The sequence below is a fragment of the Nicotiana sylvestris genome, chromosome 5, assembly GCF_000393655.2.
Source record: "Nicotiana sylvestris chromosome 5, ASM39365v2, whole genome shotgun sequence".
Classification (NCBI taxonomy): domain Eukaryota; kingdom Viridiplantae; phylum Streptophyta; class Magnoliopsida; order Solanales; family Solanaceae; genus Nicotiana; species Nicotiana sylvestris.
Window position 1 is genome coordinate 30,840,229 of NC_091061.1, and position 20,426 is coordinate 30,860,654.

The 20,426-nt window shown below is 36.3% G+C and overlaps 3 protein-coding genes across 4 annotated transcripts; 1 reads left to right on the forward strand and 2 right to left on the reverse strand.

Moving 5' to 3' along the window:
* Window positions 1-303: 303 nt before the first annotated feature.
* LOC104216111 (protein BTR1) lies at window positions 304-7,411 on the forward strand. Of its 2 annotated transcripts, none has more exons than XM_009766090.2 (9): window positions 304-530; window positions 4,046-4,284; window positions 4,363-4,469; window positions 5,786-5,979; window positions 6,330-6,418; window positions 6,636-6,731; window positions 6,799-6,860; window positions 6,957-7,040; window positions 7,145-7,411. In XM_009766090.2, the coding sequence occupies exons 1-9, from the start codon at window positions 425-427 to the stop codon at window positions 7,164-7,166; spliced, it is 999 nt and encodes a 332-aa protein (XP_009764392.1). In that variant the 5' UTR covers window positions 304-424; the 3' UTR covers window positions 7,167-7,411. The 2 variants fall into 2 exon arrangements, with proteins under 2 accessions (XP_009764392.1, XP_009764387.1); XM_009766085.2 differs by having other exon boundaries at window positions 310-530; window positions 6,327-6,418.
* A 655-nt stretch (window positions 7,412-8,066) lies between these two features.
* On the reverse strand, window positions 8,067-8,660 carry LOC104216127 (putative glycine-rich cell wall structural protein 1). Its single transcript, XM_009766110.1, has one exon. The coding sequence runs from the start codon at window positions 8,658-8,660 to the stop codon at window positions 8,067-8,069; it is 594 nt and encodes a 197-aa protein (XP_009764412.1).
* A 5,712-nt stretch (window positions 8,661-14,372) lies between these two features.
* On the reverse strand, window positions 14,373-20,091 carry LOC104216121 (NAC domain-containing protein 78-like). Its single transcript, XM_009766096.2, has 6 exons — window positions 19,750-20,091; window positions 17,773-18,050; window positions 17,283-17,471; window positions 15,372-15,845; window positions 15,181-15,289; window positions 14,373-15,036 (listed from the first exon to the last, which is right to left on the reverse strand). The coding sequence occupies exons 1-6, from the start codon at window positions 19,916-19,918 to the stop codon at window positions 14,627-14,629; spliced, it is 1,629 nt and encodes a 542-aa protein (XP_009764398.1). The 5' UTR covers window positions 19,919-20,091; the 3' UTR covers window positions 14,373-14,626.
* Between the last annotated feature and the right edge of the window lie 335 nt (window positions 20,092-20,426).

Genomic DNA, 20,426 nt, shown 5'->3' on the forward strand with positions numbered 1-20,426 from the left:
GCTCACAAGGAATTTGGATATAAGCCTAATACAGACCATTTATGTATATCGGGTAGGAATGAAAAATCCAACTTGACTACAGAAGCCTACAAATCCACTTGATAAACTTGTGTAAGAATCAGATAGAGTAAATAACTGTACATTGGGTTTTATTGGCAAAAACAAAAGGGAAAACAAGTTGCAAAAGAATAAAAAAGCCAAATTAGTTTTTTAGTCCAAAATAGGCGGCTTTCACGGCATTAAGAAAAAAAAAAAAAAAAACTTCAATTCCGTATATTAATTATTAGCACTTCCTTAGCATATGCTTCCACTCTCTCTCCATTTCATGTGAGAGATATTTACATAATCACATCTTCAGCTTCTGCTTCTCCATATATTCTCTATAAATTCTGTATTTTTACACACATAATTTATACTGATAATAATGGCAATGGAAGGAGGAGCACAATCTGACTACAATTCGTCTACTGAAGGTCTGCAGGAGCACTCTTCGTCGCCTCGCAAATCTCTTTCTCCTCCTCCTTCTTCAGGTTTCGGATCTGCTCTATGCTGTTTATTTGCTGTCAAATTTTATTAATAATGCTGATTAGATTCTGATTTTGCACATTGTTGACTATTTTCGACTGAAACTGTGTGAACTTGCAACATGAGCAAGTTCCTTTAGAATTTTATGGAGAATTTGCGCTTTTAGTCCCTTAAATATGGACAAGTTTTGATTCTGATGCTTGTGATATCTGGTTAAGCACATTTGACCTTCAATCAATTGAAATGTGCATTTTTTATTCTTCTGATAATGGATCTTCACAAATTTAACAATTAGTAACTGTTAAATTAATTAAAAACGTACATTTTAATAAATTCAAGCTAATATATGCACAATGAAATGAATTTAACGAATTTCTTTGTAAAGGGACCAAAACCACATTTTAACAAATTCAAGGTAATATATGCACAGTGAAATATCACAAGGACCAAAATGAGAATTTTCCAATAACTGAGGGATCAAAAGCGCAATGATCCCTCCTTTTTTAAAAAACAAAGGTGGCTGCTTTATGTTAAATGAGAAAGAAATTAGAAGCAATGCGTGAGGTAGTTAGCACATTCGATTTAACCTAACTAAGTTAAGATAGAGGAAACATAAAATGTATAAGGTAGAAATATTTTGGGATTGACATTTAGATTATAGACTAACCATAGTGCACTCAAGGGTGTGGCATTGTGTACATTGAAGTGGGTGCAAGCTTTGGAATAAGGAATTTCTTCTCATTTGCCTAAGCTTAGTGGTTAGAGTTACCCGGTACCTGTGCTGGTGGGAGGTAGTAGCTACCCGGTGGAATAGTCGAGGTGCGCGCAAGTCCGGTGGTGTGTGCAAGCTGGTCAAGATATCACTGTCATAAAAAAATATTATCCGACTACCCATAGTGATACAAAAGAGTTCCAAAATAAATATAAAAGATTGAATGAGTCATATCAGGATGAGTTTCTTCTTTCTCCTAAGCCACGTTTTAAAAAAAATATAGGAACATTCAGAGAACAATCCAATAGAAGTTGGCTGCCTCAAGACATTGTTGAAAAGTTGTATCAATGTTCTATTGGATTCTAAGCAAAACAATTCTTCCTAAAGGTGTGCATACCGTCCAATTGCTGCGTAAGTGTTAGGAGAAAGATCTTCACTTTGGAACATAGATGGAATAACACGGATGCGGGGATATGATACATTTGTCTTGAACATCCATATCCTCAGTTTGCACTTCAGTATCATAAAAAAATATTATGTGTAGCAGTTAGGACCAAAGGTAACATGGTCATGCAAAGTATCTTGAGTAAGTAGAACCTGATCAGATACAAATGGACTAGGTAATCAAATTCTTTCACGCAGTATTGCTGCCAAAGTTGACTGAATAGGCAGAAGTGCCTGCTCGACGTTTGTGCATACATTCATTGCTGGACAATATGCTTTATAGGAGGGCTAATGTTCTTCTCTTCAATTTCCAGAGGTTGCTATTTTGCAATAGCTTGTACAATATATTTTGGGATAATTTGATGTTGAGCATGCTTGACATAGGACACATTGGTGTTGTCCTGTATCTATTCTGAAGGTGTTGAGTATCCCTTTTGTCATTGAAGTGAACTTTAAGGTGTCCATGTCGAATAGTATGATTGAAGGGGGTTGATTTTTGGCCATCAGATCCAAACAATCGACAAGCCTCCTTCCCCCCCCCCCCCCCCAAAAAAAAATAAAATAAAATTGGATCATTAGAAATTTAGGGAGTTAAATAAGAAAAGGGGACTGTCTTTCAATTTTAGAATTACAAAAGATGATGCAAAAAACAGATTTTTTTTGCCTTCAATTTCGATAAAGTAAATTCAAAATGAGTGTTTTGGGCTTCAAGCCAAACACCCCATAAGGATAATTGAAGCTTGCAAGTTTGTGGACAGTTTATGAGTTTAATGATGGGATGTTTGGTTCAACCATGATAAGTACTTCCCTGCATACAGTACATATCTGCATAGTTTTGTTACATTCTCAATATTCTGTTCGTGAGGTGGACCCTTTAGAATGAGACTAGTAACCTTGGTATTTACTGGACTGAAGTCTGAGCTTTCAACCAGATGTCTTGGTGCTTCTTTCATTTCTGTGCAGTGTGCCTGTTTGTTGTCTTGAGACGAAAACAGTTTTGGCTACTTAGTTACATTAATTAACTTGAGAAGCATTTCTTGGTAGATTTGATTTTTGTTTTTTAGTTTCTGTTGGAAGGAAGCCTTAACTTCTATAAAAGATATTATGATAACTTTTTGGAAGGGCATGACCTCTCCTATTTCTTGAGATAAAGGCTCATTTTCCATTTTTCATCTGCAGATTTAGCTGAGAGCTGCAATCCTGGTTACATGGTGTTTCTGATTAAAAAAGGCACACTATGTGACAAAGATTTGATCCTTGTCACACAGTGTATCTCATTGAGCTTCATTGCATTTTGATATTTTACATGGAGCCTTGACATTCTACATATGTGCCGCTATTAATGCTGTCGTTATTAATTTCCGAAGAGTAATATTATCTTTCAAACACATTACATTACGGATTGGAGGAGAAGTTTTTGCTTGCGGAAATACTAAACAAAAAAGTTGCTTGATCTCGAAAGCCTGTGTCGCATCTAGTTGTTTAGCAGAGCTGCATTGTTACCATTATCAACTATATACCCATGGGAATAGAACTATCTTTTGATGCGGCAATGCACCTTGGTGATGCTTCTCTTACTATTCCTCCCCTCTCTTGATAAGTCAGACTAGTGTTGTGTGGCAAAAGGAGGCGACAAGGAGGTTCAAGTATATACAAAAGCTACAAGTTAAGCAGCCTAGTAGGTTCAGTAACATCATTGCTAATAATAATTTTCTAGTCCTCCTAGTCATTCTCTTTTATGCCAAGTGTTTTACCTTAATAGCAGCAATTTCATTAAGATCAAAGGAACCATGTCAGACAGTGAATGGGCGTAATTTTTTGTAGGCAATTCCAATATTACATCCATTTTGTGGCGAGAAGAAATGTGTTTAACAGGCTGAGATTTACCCATTAAAAGAATTATCTTTCCGCTACATTGTTTTTCCTCATATTCAGATTCGGTCGTTACAGAATTATATTTTGCATACACTCTTAACTATTTGTCAAATGCTGTCTGATTATTTTCTGATTGACTTGATTTCCTGCATTGTGATGATAGTATGTGCTTAATGGGCTGTAGTGAGAGATCATGTATCTTATCTGTTTTGTACCTAAAACGAGAATGTGTCTTTTTTGCTGCTTTTGAGAGGTAAGAATACGTTCTAACTCTCTTTCAGTTACTAGGAGTTATGCCTGTAAAGATGCTTGGTATCATTACACTAGTAATGTGTATACAATTTCATTTTACATTTTATTATTTTGAGCATCAAGTTCTTTTCATGTTTACAGTAATTTGCTCAAACTATTTAATTGATTATGCCACAGATTCTCGTTCCCTTCTTACTTAATGCTGATGTTTCTCCCTTGTGTTTGTGTTATTTCCAGACCATGAGGAGAATACAATATCTGTCAAGTTCCTTCTATCAAATGCTGAGGCTGGTTCAGTTATTGGAAAGGGTGGCTCAACAATCAGTGACTTTCAATCTCGTTCTGGGGCAAGAATTCAGTTGTCACGCAACAATGAATTTTTCCCTGGTACCACAGATAGAATTGTAATGGTATCTGGGCCTGTTGAAGATGTACTCAAGGCAGTTGATTTTATTCTTAATAAACTGCTATGTGAGGTAATATCATGTTTTAAATCCCATTCGCTGTACTGTTATTGACAGATTGATTGAAACAACTATCTTCTTCCAATTCAGTCTCATGTTGAAGATGGTGGTAATGTTGACCCGCGATCAAAAGTTAGACTAGTTGTGCCCAACAGCTCTTGTGGTGGAATTATTGGGAAGGGAGGAGCTATGATAAAGTATGAATTTTCCTCATTTTTTGTCCTATAAGCATTTTTCTTGCCCCCTCCCCCAAAATACGTTGCTCCTGAAAATGCATGCAGGTTTCATAGTCTTATAATTCATTTAACATAACTAGCTCTTCCACCGAGCAAAGATTTACTGATCTGGAGATGCTTGATTTGCTTTTGATAATGATAATAATCAATCTGCATTTGCAGTTTTATAAAGTATGCCGTGGCATAGCGTTGCGCTGGAATGAATTAGCTGACTTTACCTTGACAAGAAAGATATTCCCATTTTCACTTTAAGTAAAGTTTGATCAACTGCGTGGGCCATGCAAGCCATCCTAGTTTATCACCCCTTTAAAACAAATTGTCTGTTCCATTAGAAGCTGTGGTTCAATTCTTCTTGTTGATTTGGCTGGGTTCCTTGTCCCATGTGAATATTTGAACTTAGTCACTTTTAAACTTAGTCTGCATGGCTGAAATCTCTGGGATAATGTGTTGCTATCCCATTCCAGACCAGATGTCTTTAATGTGTAACATGGGAGTGTGTTTTGAATAAATGCTTGAAGTTGTCCGTTATTTTATGTTATGCTTACGACTTTCTCTTGTGTAAAGTATGGGAAGGTTCCTATTTACCACTGATTTTCAAAGACCTAGGACATCGAGGGCCTACAAGAAAAGTTAGGATAATAACCATACAGTTCATCTGCAAATTGAGGGAATATTATATAGTGTTATCAAAGGCGAAAAGCAAAAAGAAGTGCTGAAGTTATTTGGAGCTTTAAGCGAAAAACGTAAACACAGGGTGAGTTATATGAACAGAAGAAATTTAAGGGAAAGATAAAAATATATATATATAGTTCAAGAATGATAGCTATAAAGTGAAACAACAGTATATGGGCAGATGAATTGGAAAAAAGTTAGAATTTGGTGAAGAAAAGGTGAAATATATATTGTTTAGTGTCGTTCTATTCAAGACAAAACCAAGTAATGAGGTTCGTGCCTTAGCGTTTTGATCCTGCACTGAAGTGATATGTAAGCGACGCGAAATGCATATCCTATTTTGCATTAGCTTTAGGGCTTCTGAAGCGTGCCTTAGACAGCACTGGCTATTTTAGTTAATGAAGTTGTAACCATAGTGTGAAAGAGCATGAACTTCATCTGCGACCAAAACTATATAAAGGAAACATGTTTTCCTTTTTTTTTTTTTTTGGAGAAAGGTAGCAGAACAGGTTTTACTATTTTCTAAGTACAACTTTGAGATGCAGAATAAAGATGGCCGACGCAATCATCAAATTAGTGTTAACATAGATGGTTTTCTTTTCCAGGGCATTTATTGAAGACTCTCATGCTGGCATAAAAATATCTTCTCAGGATGACAATTTTCCAGGACTGCATGATAGGTTAGTAATAGTGTCTGGAACTCTTGGGGAGCAGATGCGGGCTATTGAATTGATTCTACATAAGTTGGCGGAAGACTCTCATTATATACAGAACATGAATGCTCCGTTTCCTTATGCAGGTATTGTTCAAATTTAGTTAAATTGTAATACTTCCATTTAAGTGATAGCTCAGGAGGAATAGGATCTGCTCCCCTGTGTTAATCATTATCTGTGCTTGTGCAATTCTTTTGGTAGCGCTTTCTACAGTACATAGGGCATGAAAATGAATATTGGAGGGAAGACCGTACTAGTTTCTTGTTTGTGTACTTTTCTACTACAGTAATGGCCATCTCTTTTATAATGTTTTCCAAACTATTAGGTGTTTTATTTAGGACATCATTGTAGTAGCTGATGCAGCATCTAAAAGTTGTTTTTAATGTCATATTCTGATTACGAATTCTACTTTTACTTCCGCCTATTTTCTTAGCAGTTTATGTTGGAATGAACTATGGACCACGAAATGGAGTTGGAGGGAGATTTCCAAATAACAGATATCAGAACAACGTCCAGTCTAATTCTGTGAGGACACAATTATTTTGGCCCTAATGCTTTTGACTGGATTTGCAACCCGTTTTTGCGTGAAGTCAACTTATTCTTTTTCTTTGTATTGGCTTTGAAGCTGATAATGGAAATGTTCTTATCATGTTTCTGGATAAGATTCTACTTTTTATTTTTAAAATTTTTAAATCTGTCAGATTTGATATCAGTTTTGACCTGCACTATGGTGGTTTTGCAGGAAGATAGGAACAATTCTGTCACTATTGGTGTTGCTGATGAGCATATTGGTTTAGTTCTTGGCCGGAACGGAAGGAGTATAATGGAGATCAGTCAGGTGCATAAAGAAGTTGCAATCTTTTCCTGTCCTACATGTTCTAATTAAGTATCTGGTGTCTTTGCAGCAAAGTGGAGCTAGAATAAAGATATCAGATAGGGGTGATTTCATTTCAGGTACTTCAGACAGGTAAGATTTCCTCGATTTGTTTGTGTGTTTGCATGTTGATATATGGCGTATATAGATAGCACACAAATGTTTTAAAAAACTTCCGGACTTTTGCAGGAAGGTAACTATTACAGGATCTCAAAGAGCGATCAGTATGGCCGAGTCCATGATATCTCAGAAAGTAGCTAGAGTTTCTGAGAGGTAACATGATGGATTTCTATTTCTAGATATTTTGTTTATTATTTTCTTAATGGATAACTGGAATTTCATGTGGTGATTTTGGAACTATGCTGACAATTATACAGTGATGAGTTTGTGAAAGGCTGATCCATGGCAGAAGAGAAGTTTCACTGAGAGCCTTGAAACAAAAGCTTACGGCAATAAAACTATTGCAATTGATTCAATTGACTGAATATATGACCATTCTATACTGTTTGTAATTTTTCAGTAGGTAACATTGAGGTGAGGTGAGGTGAGGCTTCTTGGGTCGGTTCGATACATTCTTTTTATTCCTTTATCATGTCTTGTAGAAATGGTCATATTCATCAATATCAAACATCTATTTCAGCTTATGCCAATTAGCAACAACATATGTAACAATTATATATACTTTCTCAGGCTACAGTCTGCAGTTATAATTAGCCTGAGAATCAATTGAGTAGGAAAATCTTTTTTTTTGGGCTAATAAATTGGGAACATCATAACATGCTGTCTTCAGCTCAAGTAATCTAAGCTCCAGAATTACACTTCCATGCCATGACTAGTTACTGCATTCATATTAGTAAATTGGATTTTTTTTGAAAAATATCATTTAGTACTAAAACAACAACAACAACAAACCTAGTATAATCCCACGAGTGGAGTTTGGGGAGGGTAATGTGTACGCAGACTTCACCTGTTTCGGAGCCAACAATAAAAATTATAGTTAAGAGAGTTGCAAGGAAAATAACATTCCGCTCGCAAGTGAATTTTCTTGAAAAATGACTCGTGTTATACCAAACATATCTAAAGGAAAAATATACTATATTATTACCCAAAGCCAGAAAATTATGGTATTGAACATGCAAATATAACACGTACACTGAAAAACTCATTAGACGCACGCATGCAAAGTTCACCAACCACATAAATAAGGTAAGTGAAACCATGCATTTTATTTCACCAACTTCTAAAACCATATGCAAAGATAGAATTATGTTTAAATTAATGAACTTCATCTTATATACTTCAAGGTTCATCGCCTCCAGATCCTGATCCATAGCCAGAGCCACTACCATAGCCTGAACCATTGCCACTGCTGCCACCACCTCCTCCTCCACCGCCGCCGCCGCCGCCACCACCTCCTCCTCCTCTTCCACCACCGCTTCCATAACCGGAACCACTACCACTACCTGAACCATATCCTGAACCATTTCCTGAGCTACTGCCACCACCACCGCCACCGCCTTGGCCACCTCCGCCTCCGCCTCCACCACCCCTTCCTATTCCTCCACCCGATCCATACCCTGAGCCATATCCAGAGCCACTACCCCTTCCCGAGTTTGCTCCACCGCCACCACCACCACCGCCTCCTCCGCCACCTCCACCACCTCCGCCACTTCCAAACACTCCATCAGCTTCACCATACCCAGAGCCTTCCCCAGAGCCATATCCTGAACCATAACCTGAACCTGCACCCAAGGCTGACCCTCCACCACCACCGCCCCCTCCCCCTCCGCCACCTCCACCGCCTCCTCTTGCGCCATAAAATCTTGCAGCAAAAGCAAGATCAACAAAGAGCAATATCAATAATGCTGCTCCTATAATTTTGGAATACCCCATTCTAAACTTCCAAATGCAGTCTATATTATCAAGTACAATAATAAGTACTTGTGTTAATGCAATATTTCTAAGCTAAGGAAAGTGTCACTTGACAAGAGAGGAAATACTTATGATCGTGAATGACAAGTTTAAGGTAGTCTTCCTATTTATAGGCACTCTGAAATCTAACTTTTTTCAGTTGCATGGTTTTTCTAGTAGCTTCTTAAATATTTTATTGGAAGAGGAAAATATAAACGTGTTTATTTGAGATAGTGGTGTTAGACAGGGTGGGGTGGAGGGGTGGTGTAGCTCCTCTCTCAACAATTAAAAGAATACAAACTCTTCATTCTCCCTTCAACAATCACTTTTGACGAAGCAACAATATATGTCGACTTTGACAACAACTGAGAGTTTGTACTTTGATGATAAACTATCATAATTGCTAAGTTTTTAAAGAGTTGCGTGCCGAACTTTGTCGCTATTAATTGATATATGTGAAAATATTAGTACCCGTCGCGCTCAAATCCTGGGTCCGCTCGGGTGTTAGTAGGGTTGGTGGCTTGTATTACTTATTATAAATATAACCTTATTATAGTGGTGGCCTTCATCTTACTTCATGCAAAATTATAATATTAGAGATAAGTACAGTTTGCTCCCACTTTCTACTTAGGATAATGGGGCCAAGGAGATTCAGATACATTCCCACTCTGTCATTCTGTCCTCACTTGACTACAAATTTTAGTGACTTCAATACGCAGGGATTAATATTATTGTGTTAGGTACATGTTATACGAGATCATATTAATATTGAAATGTTTCTCTTAATTGTAAATGGGCTTTAAAAATATTTTGGAATGTAACTTGCTAATGTCGGAAATTTGCATCTATACCCGTTTTTAGGTCACATTTGAACTTATACCCGCTTTGCAATTTTTTTTTACAAAGGGTCCTACTTTTCGCATAAACTTCAGACATATGGGCCTAAAGTAGCAAAGACAATCACGCAAATTTCAGCATTCTAGTAGACGTGCCTGAAGTTGTTTGTAATTGCTGAACTTGAGCATTCTACTAGCTGAAATTTTGTTCTCTATTTGCTGAACATCAGCATGTTTTAGCTGAAGTTTTTGCCTGAAGTAACAAAGACAATCACGCAAACTTCAGCATTCTAGTAGACGGGCCTGAAGTAGCAAAAATTGCTGAACCAAGTGTTGGCTGAAGTTTATGTTTGTAATTGCTGAACTTAAGCATCCTACTAGCTGAAATTTTGTTCTCTATTTGCTGAACTTCAGCATGTTTTAGCTGAAGTTTTGTTCTATATTTGCTGAACTTCAGCATGTTTTAGCTGAAGCTTTGTTATGTTTGTGATGAACTTAAGGGCTGAAATTTATTTTGCATTGAAGATTGAATTTCTCATCTTTCTACTGATACAGTTTATAAAAATCCTTGTGATCTTTCTGGTTGGATACAAAGCATGTTATTTAAGCTCAACAACACTTCAGTTCCCTCTAATTTCGACATGATTAGTAGTATTGGAGAAAAAGATTTATGTGTATCGCCATATGGTGGTGCATCTTCCAGTAGTATATATTGCTATCAATGAGCAAAACAAAATTATTTCCGATGACGATTTGAGATGCAACAACAAGGCCAGTTGTACTTGTAGATTCATAAGAAACTGGTGTTCGCCTTGTGCACACATTAATGGCGTGTGCTGAAGCAATAAATCTTAAATCAATAATACTTACGTAGAGTCTCATGTATTTGAGAGAGAAAAGAAGAAGAAGAAGAGGAAAAGAAAGGAGGAAGAAAGGAGCGCACAAGTAGCAGGAAGAAGAAGGCGCCTGAAGTTGTAAAAATTAGGGTATAGATTAAATAATTTTAAAAATATAGGTATAGGTTAAATGAGGGCGACCAAATAGGGCGTCCTGTGCAATTTTACAGCTAATATCTTTCTTCATAGTTTACCTGAAGATTTTCATTTGTTTGCAATTGGGGGAAATATTTAGAACCTTGACAAAAATAGACACATCAGAAGTTCCATATAAGTTGCACTTCTCAGTGCAATTCCTGTCTAATTCACTAAAATTTTATGTATCGATTCTTGAACTCCTGTCAAGCTAAGGTAGGATATATTCATATGGGATTTTCTCAGATTTTACAAATCTTATACATGTTCCTTCTATTTCTCCAGTAGAGCTCTTCATCGCAATGCCTATTGTGTTGGCTTTTCAAAATGGAGACAAAATAAAATATCCATAATAAAAGGCGTTTAAGGTCCGTTCTTGATTCAACTCACTTCCATTACTATTATGTTATGAGGTCAATTTAAAAAAGCAACTAGAAAAATGGAAATAAGATGAAGTTTTGTTAATAGTGCTCCTACTTTGTTTGCAACAACCAATCAATGATGTCTTTGACTATATGAATTTATTCTCTATATACATTCGGCTCTTTTAAGTGTAAAAATATCTCTTCAATTATGATAGCAGTGGCGAAGACAAGAGTTTCCTCAAGGATGTTCATAAATTCCCGACAAAGAGTATTTAATATATGTTATGAACCTCTAAAATCTGATATTTTATCTATATACGCAATGTAATTTTTCGATAAAGAGTGGTGAATTGAGCACCCTAATTAACCAAAGTGTAGCTTCGGTAGTATGATAGACTAAAAGTAGCCTTGCCAAAGGTGCGTCCATGGTCCAATATGAAAAGGGAAAGATTCTTCTAAAGTTGATTGAATAACAAGAAAGGGTTACTAGAAGTTGTTCACATATGCTGACTTTTGATTGGATAGGTTTGGACATGGAATTTTGGGAAGCCCTAAGAACTAATGAAGACCACAAATAGCCACTAACTCACCTACCCTAACTTCCTTTTCAAACCATTTAGTGGGAGTGGAGAAATGGAGGTTTCTGCCTCTTTCTTGGACAAATGTCTGCTTTTCTTTCTTTGCTTTGTGGTGGCCATATGCCACAGCACGCTTTGCTTTCTCTTTGAAACTCAATCATAGCACCTTAGCACCCACTTGAAGCTTATGAGTCCACAAGTTATTATAGACCATCTTAGTTACTGAACTCGTAATCACTACTAAAAATTCGACAAAAACCGATCAAGAACCGGCCAAAAACCGACCAAAATTGATCGTTTTTTTAAAATATTTTATTTTTTAATTTTTTTTATGGAACCGACCAACTTTGCTCAGTTTTCTTTGGCGCAAAAATGCGAGAAACTATTTTTGAGTCCCGCAAAATTTATTTTTCAAGAAACCGACCAATTTTGGTCGGTTTTTGCAATTAAAATAAATAAAAATTAATATTAAAAAAACCGACCAACTTTGGTCAGTAACTTCGGCCGGTCATTTTAAAAAACCGACCAACTTTGGTTGGTTATTTTCATGCGAAAATACAATTAAAGAGTATAAATAAATAAAAAGACAATCTTAAAACAAAATGCACCAATGGTCTAGTGATAGAATAGTATCCTGCTACAGTACACATCCCGGTTCGATTCCTAGATGGTGAATCTTTTGATTACATGATTAAAATACCGACCAACTTTGGTCGATTTTTTTTTGCAATATTTTTTTTGAATTTAATTGTTGGTCGGTAATTTCCGACCAACTTTGATCGATATATTAAAACGATCATTAAAATACCGTCCAAGCGTATTTGGCTGCGTTTTGGTTGGTAATTGGCCATAACCGATCAAAGTTGGTCGGTTTTTTTGGTCGTTATTTACCGAGTTTCTAGTAGTGAATTAACTTGTAAGCAAAAGCTATTGATCAATATAGCCATTAGGTATAATACCTAATACCCTAGCTCCGCCCTTGAAATTAATAGTTTTATGCCTCTTTCCCCGTTCTAAAGTAAGGTACATGATGTCCCTGAGTCCCAACCGTTGTGTACGTATCTTAATTGTTTTGATTGATACTTGCTGCCTCCCGTCAATACTGATATTAGGCAATTTTAATTTTCTCACCAAGGGTCCAATCTTGCAATGCTCTTTAAAAATCGTCCTCTGACATTTCAGACGTACTATTTGCTTACTTATTTCTTACTTTTCTATCTTATTTTATATGACAATGTTTGTTTAAATACAAACTTTAAAAGTTTATTTTAACTTACGTAGTATATTAGTCGCACAAGACAAGTGTTATAGTAATACAATCCAAGGCATAAAACACAAGCCAAAGCAAATGCCTCACCTACCACTGTATTAACTCCTTCATATATAGTTTGCCTGAAATAGGAAATTCCAAAATTTTCATTTCACGTCAGTAGTTTAGGATAATATTATTGTCAAATGGTCAAACTTCTCGAGATATCTCAAATAAAAATAATGTCATTTATATTTGGAAGGATTGAGCATTACAAAGGAAAACTAAGCTCCCACCCTTCTAGGAAGGTTAAGTTCGGTAGGTCTATAGTCTATGTTGCTTGGACTCTCCAAAAATATTGTCGTAATTGTATTGTATCCTTCAAAAATTATGTATTTTTGAAGAACCTAACATACACCCGACAACATCTTTGAAGAGTTCGAGCAATGCTCTATCTTATTCTTACAGTTTTTTTCTTCTTTCTCTCTTTGTGCTATAGACTTCTTAATCATATATCGTTGTAAGTCATTAGCAATATTACAAAGTCCATCACGATTCTGCATCTTATAATTAACGTCCAACGAATAGGTGATGTTATAAGTGCTAATTAAGGAGGTGAATTCGTTGGTCAAATTAGGAACTCTTAGTCCACTTTCTTAGTGCTCACTTTGGAATGTGAATCGTGTCTAAAATTCTTTGCACTAGGAAATGGACACTATAGGTAAAGCAAGTCAATTTACTTCAACAGAATCAAATTTGAAATTTATCTAAACCTAAAGAGTTTTTACACTATTGATATATATATTTACCACCTCTTACAACATGTTCTTTTACTTTATTTCTTTGTCTCATCGAATTAGACTTGTTAATAGATTGTTACCGTTATTATTGGTTACTTTATAAAGATGTTTTACATTGTCAATGCACAAACGTTAAACTAATTTATGCGCTTCAGACTTTATCACCTTTATCGTTAGATGCTTACTATAAGCTTTCATTCCCTGAAATTTTGTATTCACTCAGATCTGCAGTTTTAGAAGTTTGTCCAAGATATGCTCGGCTTCGAATCTGAGGTTGAGGTCTAGCCTCTCTTTTCAGTGGAAATCTCGTCGGATCATCTGAAGCATGAACAAAATCGCCTTTATTCTGAAGGCCTACCGAGTTCCATTTTAACACAAATAATTTATGGGAAATACTCATATCCAACGATGATGCAAAATTTTTCTACATTATGTGGTCATGACCTTAAAAAGGGTGAATAATCAGTTGAAATCGATCCGGTTACACTTAACATGTGATAACTTTCTCATACTAGCCAATTAATAAAACTTAAATTCTATTGACAGAAACTGTTCTGCTCTAACAATCTTGATTGATGTTAAAAACATGTTTAACTCATATCAACTGCATTGTAGGTGGGTGGTTTTGTGATGAATACTACACGCAACAGAATTTACTTGTTAACTTTCTTTTCCAAGAGTTCCATGACAATATGACATCATTTAGTAACTAATAAGATGGTCTTTTAAGTAGCTCATGTAGCTGCAAAAAACCAAAGAAACAGCGAAGTATAGCAGGTAATAACATGGAACAGAAACAACATGAAAATCAACAACGAATTACACGGCGAAGATCTGAAATAAAGACATTGGTTCTATGTAAAATCACAGTATTTGACTGCTGTAAAAGAGTACTTGCAGCTTCCAAGCTACACCGTGAAGTCTGCCATGCAACACTTAATTTAGTAATGTTCGACCACATAACTAAAATATAGGTATATCATGTATAATGATGCAACTTTAGCCAACATCAAGATAACCTACCAAGAATTTCATAAGTAAAAACTAGCTTGAGCCCGGTTTGATTAAGCTTCTTATATTTTTGAAGCCTTAAGTGGCACGAATTAAGGTCCCAATTTTGAAGCTCATGGAAAGAATAAGGACCCAAGAGAACAGATAATAGAACCAGCACCAGGATGCCGCCGAAATTGTCTTCCCAGGAAGAATACTAACTACTGATTCCAAGCTAGCGGAGCTATCAGCATGCTGTGATAAGCCAAAAGATAGGAGAATGTTGTAATTCCCATGCTTGCCCACCAAGCCGTCTGTTCCATTGCCACCCATAGTCATGTTCCTTATTTGAATATAACCAGCAGTGACATGGATTGAACTGGATGCTTCTGAGGAAGAATTCATACGGAAAGCTGCATCTTTTGAAGGGAACTCTGAAGCAAATGCAGGAGGAGCAGGAATACCCCCCAACATGCAGCTTGCCTGCTTCATAAATGGATACTTATAATCTGCAACATCGAAAATAAGTAAAAAAGTGTTACCTTGAGAAAAGAATTGTGGTCGTTAACTGAAATTCGCATTAAGTAAATCTTCAAAGGCCAAAGAGTAACATATTCTGAAGTAAATTATCAGTGTAGAACACTTATCACTACCTGATCCAAATTTAGATGGTTCCAATTTCGAGGATGATGCAACATTGGTCTTCTGATCGGCAGGCTCTTCACTGGGTGCAACAGGTTGTTCAGCTACCTTGCCAATATTCTGTCATGAAAAGTACTAAGCTAAGCTTCAAGAAGACCAGAACAAAACAATTACATGAAATGGAGCTAGTAAGTAATGTTACCTTGTCAGCCAGAGATGCTAAGTCAGAAACATGATCATCACCTCCAGTCATCATCGGTGGATTGAAACCCATATTCTGGAAGTCATCGTCTGCATCAAAGAATGTAAGGTACTCCTCAAGCATGTCAAAACTTGACGTATCAATGGGTCTTGATAGATCACTAGCTTCAAGGAATGCTCCATCATTGGATTGAAGGGTATCAGTTGCAGTTTCAATTGGTTCATTAAGCAAGTAATCCACATCTTCAGAGTTCACATTCTTGCTTGGTTCACTCATGAATTCATGCTTGACTGGATTTGCATTCGCATTCTCTTCAATTGCAGGATCAAATGATTCCTGCTCGTCTGGTGGCTGAAGCCATTTTTCTGTATCTTCAAAGGAGTTACTTGTTCCCCCACTGTTGCTAGCATTTTCCTCGCAATAGCGGTTGAAAGGAGGTGGAGCACCATCCACAGGTGTGTCAGTCCCAAGAATCTGGTGCAACAGAAACATGCACCAAAATGAGAAGATACGTATAACCTCTATCCAACGTAGATAGCAAGTTTATCTAAATATAATTTTGTGTGAAACAGGAAACGAGCTGCTATCCTCGTTTTCTTTTATTTGGATGTACATAACATGATGACTCAAGATATAGCATCCAAAAGTTTCATCAACTCAGAGTTCTAACCCAACTTCATACAAAACTTTTCCTGTAGAAATCAGAAAAAAGATCCTACTAACAAGCTCAAGAGGCGGCAAGGCTAAAGATATTCAGACTAATCACAGAAAGTGTATGCCATTCTTGCAACTTCACTGAACCTACAACCCATTTCACATGCACTAACAATTTAAGAACTATAACACTGCAGGCCCATCCAAAAAAAAAAAGGGAAACACTAGCTACTTCAGTTGAAACTCATCCCTATCATCTCTCCACCTTAGTTGCCACTACTTCGCTTCAAATGAAAGGAGCGCACAAAAGAAATGAAAGCACTTGTGTAGCTTTTGGAAAACCCTCTGCTCTTAAAAGAGCTTATAACACAACCCACAACCAGCTAATAAGATAACTCCACAACAATACTAAGGAAATTACTTAGGTAGTAGCATGTCCAATCTCCTACTGACTAGTAATATCTTTGCGTACAGGAATTGATTGCTCATAGGCCATAGCTTTAAAAGATGTTAAATCACTAGCACATGGAAATTCACAGAAGTAGGCTCATCAAGCACATAAACAGAAAATGCACTCAAATTCATTTCACTCCCAAAGTCAAACTCATCAACAGAAAAGGCAGAAAGAAAGTTGAATTGGCATTGATAAATTCCCCATCTAATTATGTTTTGGTGTAAGACACCATAAGAGAGTAATATAAGGTTGATTATCATGTTAATTGAGAATAAGAGATCTGCAATTGTTTCTCAGATTAGCATACTACTACACTACTACGTTACAGCTATCCCTCAAAACCTTGAAGGCAAAAGTATGTATTTGATCATTCGCTTGTCCCAACAAGAATAATACAAATACCACACTTCAGCTTCGAAACAAGGGCCTTTGCACCTTGTCAAATCTAGAATATAAAGAAATTGCAATCCCCAAATGAAGGCTCTTCTTTGAGTTAGACGTGACTCATAGGTGATAGTTGCACACTAGTCTGTATTTCAAAACATTTTATTCATGAAAAGCAATGTCATTATTAAAACCAGGCATCGCAAAACTGCCCCCAGGGATTTGGTCAAGTGGTAAAAGCATATCGCATGATATGTGGGCTAGGCGCACGTCACGGGTTCGAACCCGGCCACAGACAAAAGCCTAGTATTTAAGTTGAGAGGGGTAGAGGGGCGGCTCCCATATCCAAGTTTCGAGGAAAGTTAACATTTCTTGCATGTTAGACTTGAATGCAAAATATACATCATAAATGGATATACCTGCTCAAGGTCATGTCCATCTAAATAGATGTCATCTCCAAATTCAACTTCATCAACAGCCTCCTCCTTGGGAACAATTTCTAATTCATCATCCTCCCATTCCTCCTCAACAAAAGGTGCCCCATACTTTTCCCCATTCTTTGGCCCTGCACCACTCTTCTGGAAGATTCTACATAACACGAATGCATCCTTTGCACCAAAAAGCGGAGGAAGAACATAAGAGAAGGGAAAAAAGTAAATATAAATTACAAAATAATAAGCATCATCTTGCTCAAGAATGTAAGCCAGCTCGCAAAAATCAGGAAGCAAGGGGTGGGGGTTTGATGGAGGGAGAAAATTATCTCCTTCTAGCTTCCTGATAGAAAACAGAGTTCACTATTTATCTTCAATCTCCCTCCATTTCCCTGCAGCACCAGGTTTAGGAGAGGGGTTGAGAGACACAGGAAGCATTGAATTGAACAAGCACAACCACAGGTTCATATGATCTCACCTGAGCAATTCCAGCTTTATCCAACTCCTCATCAATTAGTTTGTACTCATGCATAACCCAATTAGTCCTCTGACCTTTTGGAGCCCGACCACTATGATAAACTAGGGTCTTCTTCATCCCGACAACCTTAGACTTATGATGGACAGCCCTGTCCTTTCCAGTTGTCTTCCAGTAGCCTCGTTTCGTCGCCCGATTGGTCTTTGCTCCATTACCATGCTTCTTATCAAGCATGCTAAAAAAGTACCATTCCAGATCTCTTGTTTTCAGCCTTGACATACCTAAGACACCGATAACATTATGCTAAGCTTAATCTAGAGCTCATGAATATATAAAGACAAATTCAGTGAAAGCATAATCAGATGTTTTATAAATGAATCCACAACGGTTTACAAGGTTGTGATTTATAACTCTGTACAATAAGATTGGAGAACTATGGTCCAACATGCCATATATACAAAAGAGTGTTGTGAACATATTTTTGAAGGATAAAATGACCCGAAATGCTATAAAAATAAAAAGAGAAAAAAGATAAGAATATACTCTAGATACTCAGCTAAAAAATTAATAGGTTAATTTTTACCAGACAAACCGAAAATACTTATGTAAATATTAGTCCTTTGGCTCATAATCCACGTTCATACTGTACATATTATACATCATTGATCAACGTAGATGCATAAAGGTAGGTGCTGCTGACAAAACATAGGCATAGACACGACTGAGCACTCTGAATAGAAATTTGAATCACAAGTCAATCTCCTAACTTTCAATTGAACATTAAAAATTCGAGTAGGAAGCGGAACAAGTCTCAAAATCTGGAAAACTAAATGAAACCAAACCTATTTTGCTAGGAGGCAAATAAGACGGGTCAGAACTAATTTGGTGATCTTCTGAAGGAACAGCTCCCACACCAGTTTAAAAATGCTTATCATGCGAACTAACAGTTCTATGTTAGTTGAGACGTGAAGCTGAGTGAAGAACTATAGGCCTTCAAGCTATAAACAGAAAGTGTAAAGAGAGAAGAACTACCAAAAATTCTGGGAGATGAAATCTTGTTCATTTAAGACGGAAATTTACCACTCAAGAAATCAATCCTCAATCCCAAATTAGTTGAATTTGCCTATATTCCTCTACATCCATTCCCTATTCGGTGTCTAGAGAATTTATTACTCCCTCTATCCCTATTCGGCGTCTAGACTTTTGAGAGACTTTTGATGCAGTGATATATATAGAAGTAATTTAACTTTAAATATTCCATTCTATCATTATTGATAAGACTTTATAGCCATACAAATGTCTATGACATGTTTTATACCACAGACTCTCAAAAGTCTTTCTTTCTTTTTTAAACTCCGTGTCCCATCAAAAGAATTGCGCTTATATGGCACACTTTTCTTTGTAGGATGTGTCAAGAGGAATGACACTTTTCTATATCTAGGAACAATTTCGCTTTAAACTTCTCATTCAACCCAAAATGAAATGATTTATAACTACAAAGATATCTATGACATGATTTACACCACATGTTTCATAAGTCTTTCTTTTTAAAACTCCGCGCCTAGTCAAACAATGTCATATAAAATGACACGGAGGAAGTATATCAAGTCAAAGGCGAAGCTAGATCATTAGCTACGTGTTAGAACAAACGCAATAACTTTGCTTATACATGGTATTAGTATTAGAAAATTCATTAAATATGTATAAATACTTAATTATGAATCCATTAACTTAGACAAGCTATGAATTTGGTGGTAAGTTAAGAATCCATACACACTTCAAATCCTGTCTCTGTATAAAGATCACGTAATGGTCAAATGTACACAGCGAATAAATTCATCTTGTGTGATTTCATAGATCTGTCAATAATACTAATTCACCATGAACAAGTAAACACTAAGAATTTGCGGCAAATATTTAGCAAATGAAAACATGAAGGAAAAAAAGAAGGTTCTAGAAAGAAGGAAGGTTTTTTTTTACCAGGAAGGTCCCATGGTTCAACTTTGTAGATATCGATCTCCGATATTGCATCAAATCTCAAGGGTTTCCCAATAATCTTTCGCCGGAGATAGTACCGCACCAATTCCTCATCCGTCGGGTGAAATCTGAACCCCGGCGCCAACAAATTCTTCGACCGCCTTGATTCCATCAACCGCCGATTAAAAAAAAAAGATCAAAATTTGTCAGTAACAAACTGTTCAGTTTATTATATAGTGGAGATGCGTCCAAATTTATTTAAGGTTTAAAGAGAGAGGAAATTGAAAAGAATTAAGAAGATGAAGAGATGGCATTGGTTGAGCTGTTGTAATTGGATATTAGAAAGGTTGGTAAAGTATAATTTCGAATGACTTTATAGAATTGGTGCGGGTCACGCTACTGCGACGTATAATACTTAACGCTTTGACACGTTTTGATGGACTACACCAATAAAATATCAATGACACAACCAGCCAATTTTTTTTTTTTTTGACTTTTTCCATATAAAAAATACAGTATATGTGAGAAAAATAAAATCTATCTATCTATATATATATATATATATATATATATATATATATATATATATATTTATTTATTTATTTATTTAAGAAATTTATCATATATAATTGACATTATGGTTAAGCCAACTGACAAGCTAATAAATGTCAATAATATAT

What these genes read in the sequence shown, in the direction of transcription:
- LOC104216111 (XM_009766085.2), top strand. Translation starts at nt 425, where the DNA reads ATGGCAATGGAAGGAGGAGCACAATCTGACTACAATTCGTCTACTGAA. An exon ending in ACAACGTCCAGTCTAATTCT is followed by an intron (nt 6,419 to 6,635) that starts GTGAGGACACAA and finishes GTGGTTTTGCAG; the next exon opens with GAAGATAGGAACAATTCTGT. An exon ending in GTAGCTAGAGTTTCTGAGAG is followed by an intron (nt 7,041 to 7,144) that starts GTAACATGATGG and finishes ACAATTATACAG; the next exon opens with TGATGAGTTTGTGAAAGGCT.
- LOC104216127 (XM_009766110.1), bottom strand. Translation starts at nt 8,660, where the DNA reads ATGGGGTATTCCAAAATTATAGGAGCAGCATTATTGATATTGCTCTTT.
- LOC104216121 (XM_009766096.2), bottom strand. Translation starts at nt 19,918, where the DNA reads ATGGAATCAAGGCGGTCGAAGAATTTGTTGGCGCCGGGGTTCAGATTT. An exon ending in TGAACCATGGGACCTTCCTG is followed by an intron (nt 18,051 to 19,749) that starts GTAAAAAAAAAC and finishes TCGGTGTCTTAG; the next exon opens with GTATGTCAAGGCTGAAAACA. An exon ending in ATAAAGCTGGAATTGCTCAG is followed by an intron (nt 17,472 to 17,772) that starts GTGAGATCATAT and finishes TTTGGTGCAAAG; the next exon opens with GATGCATTCGTGTTATGTAG.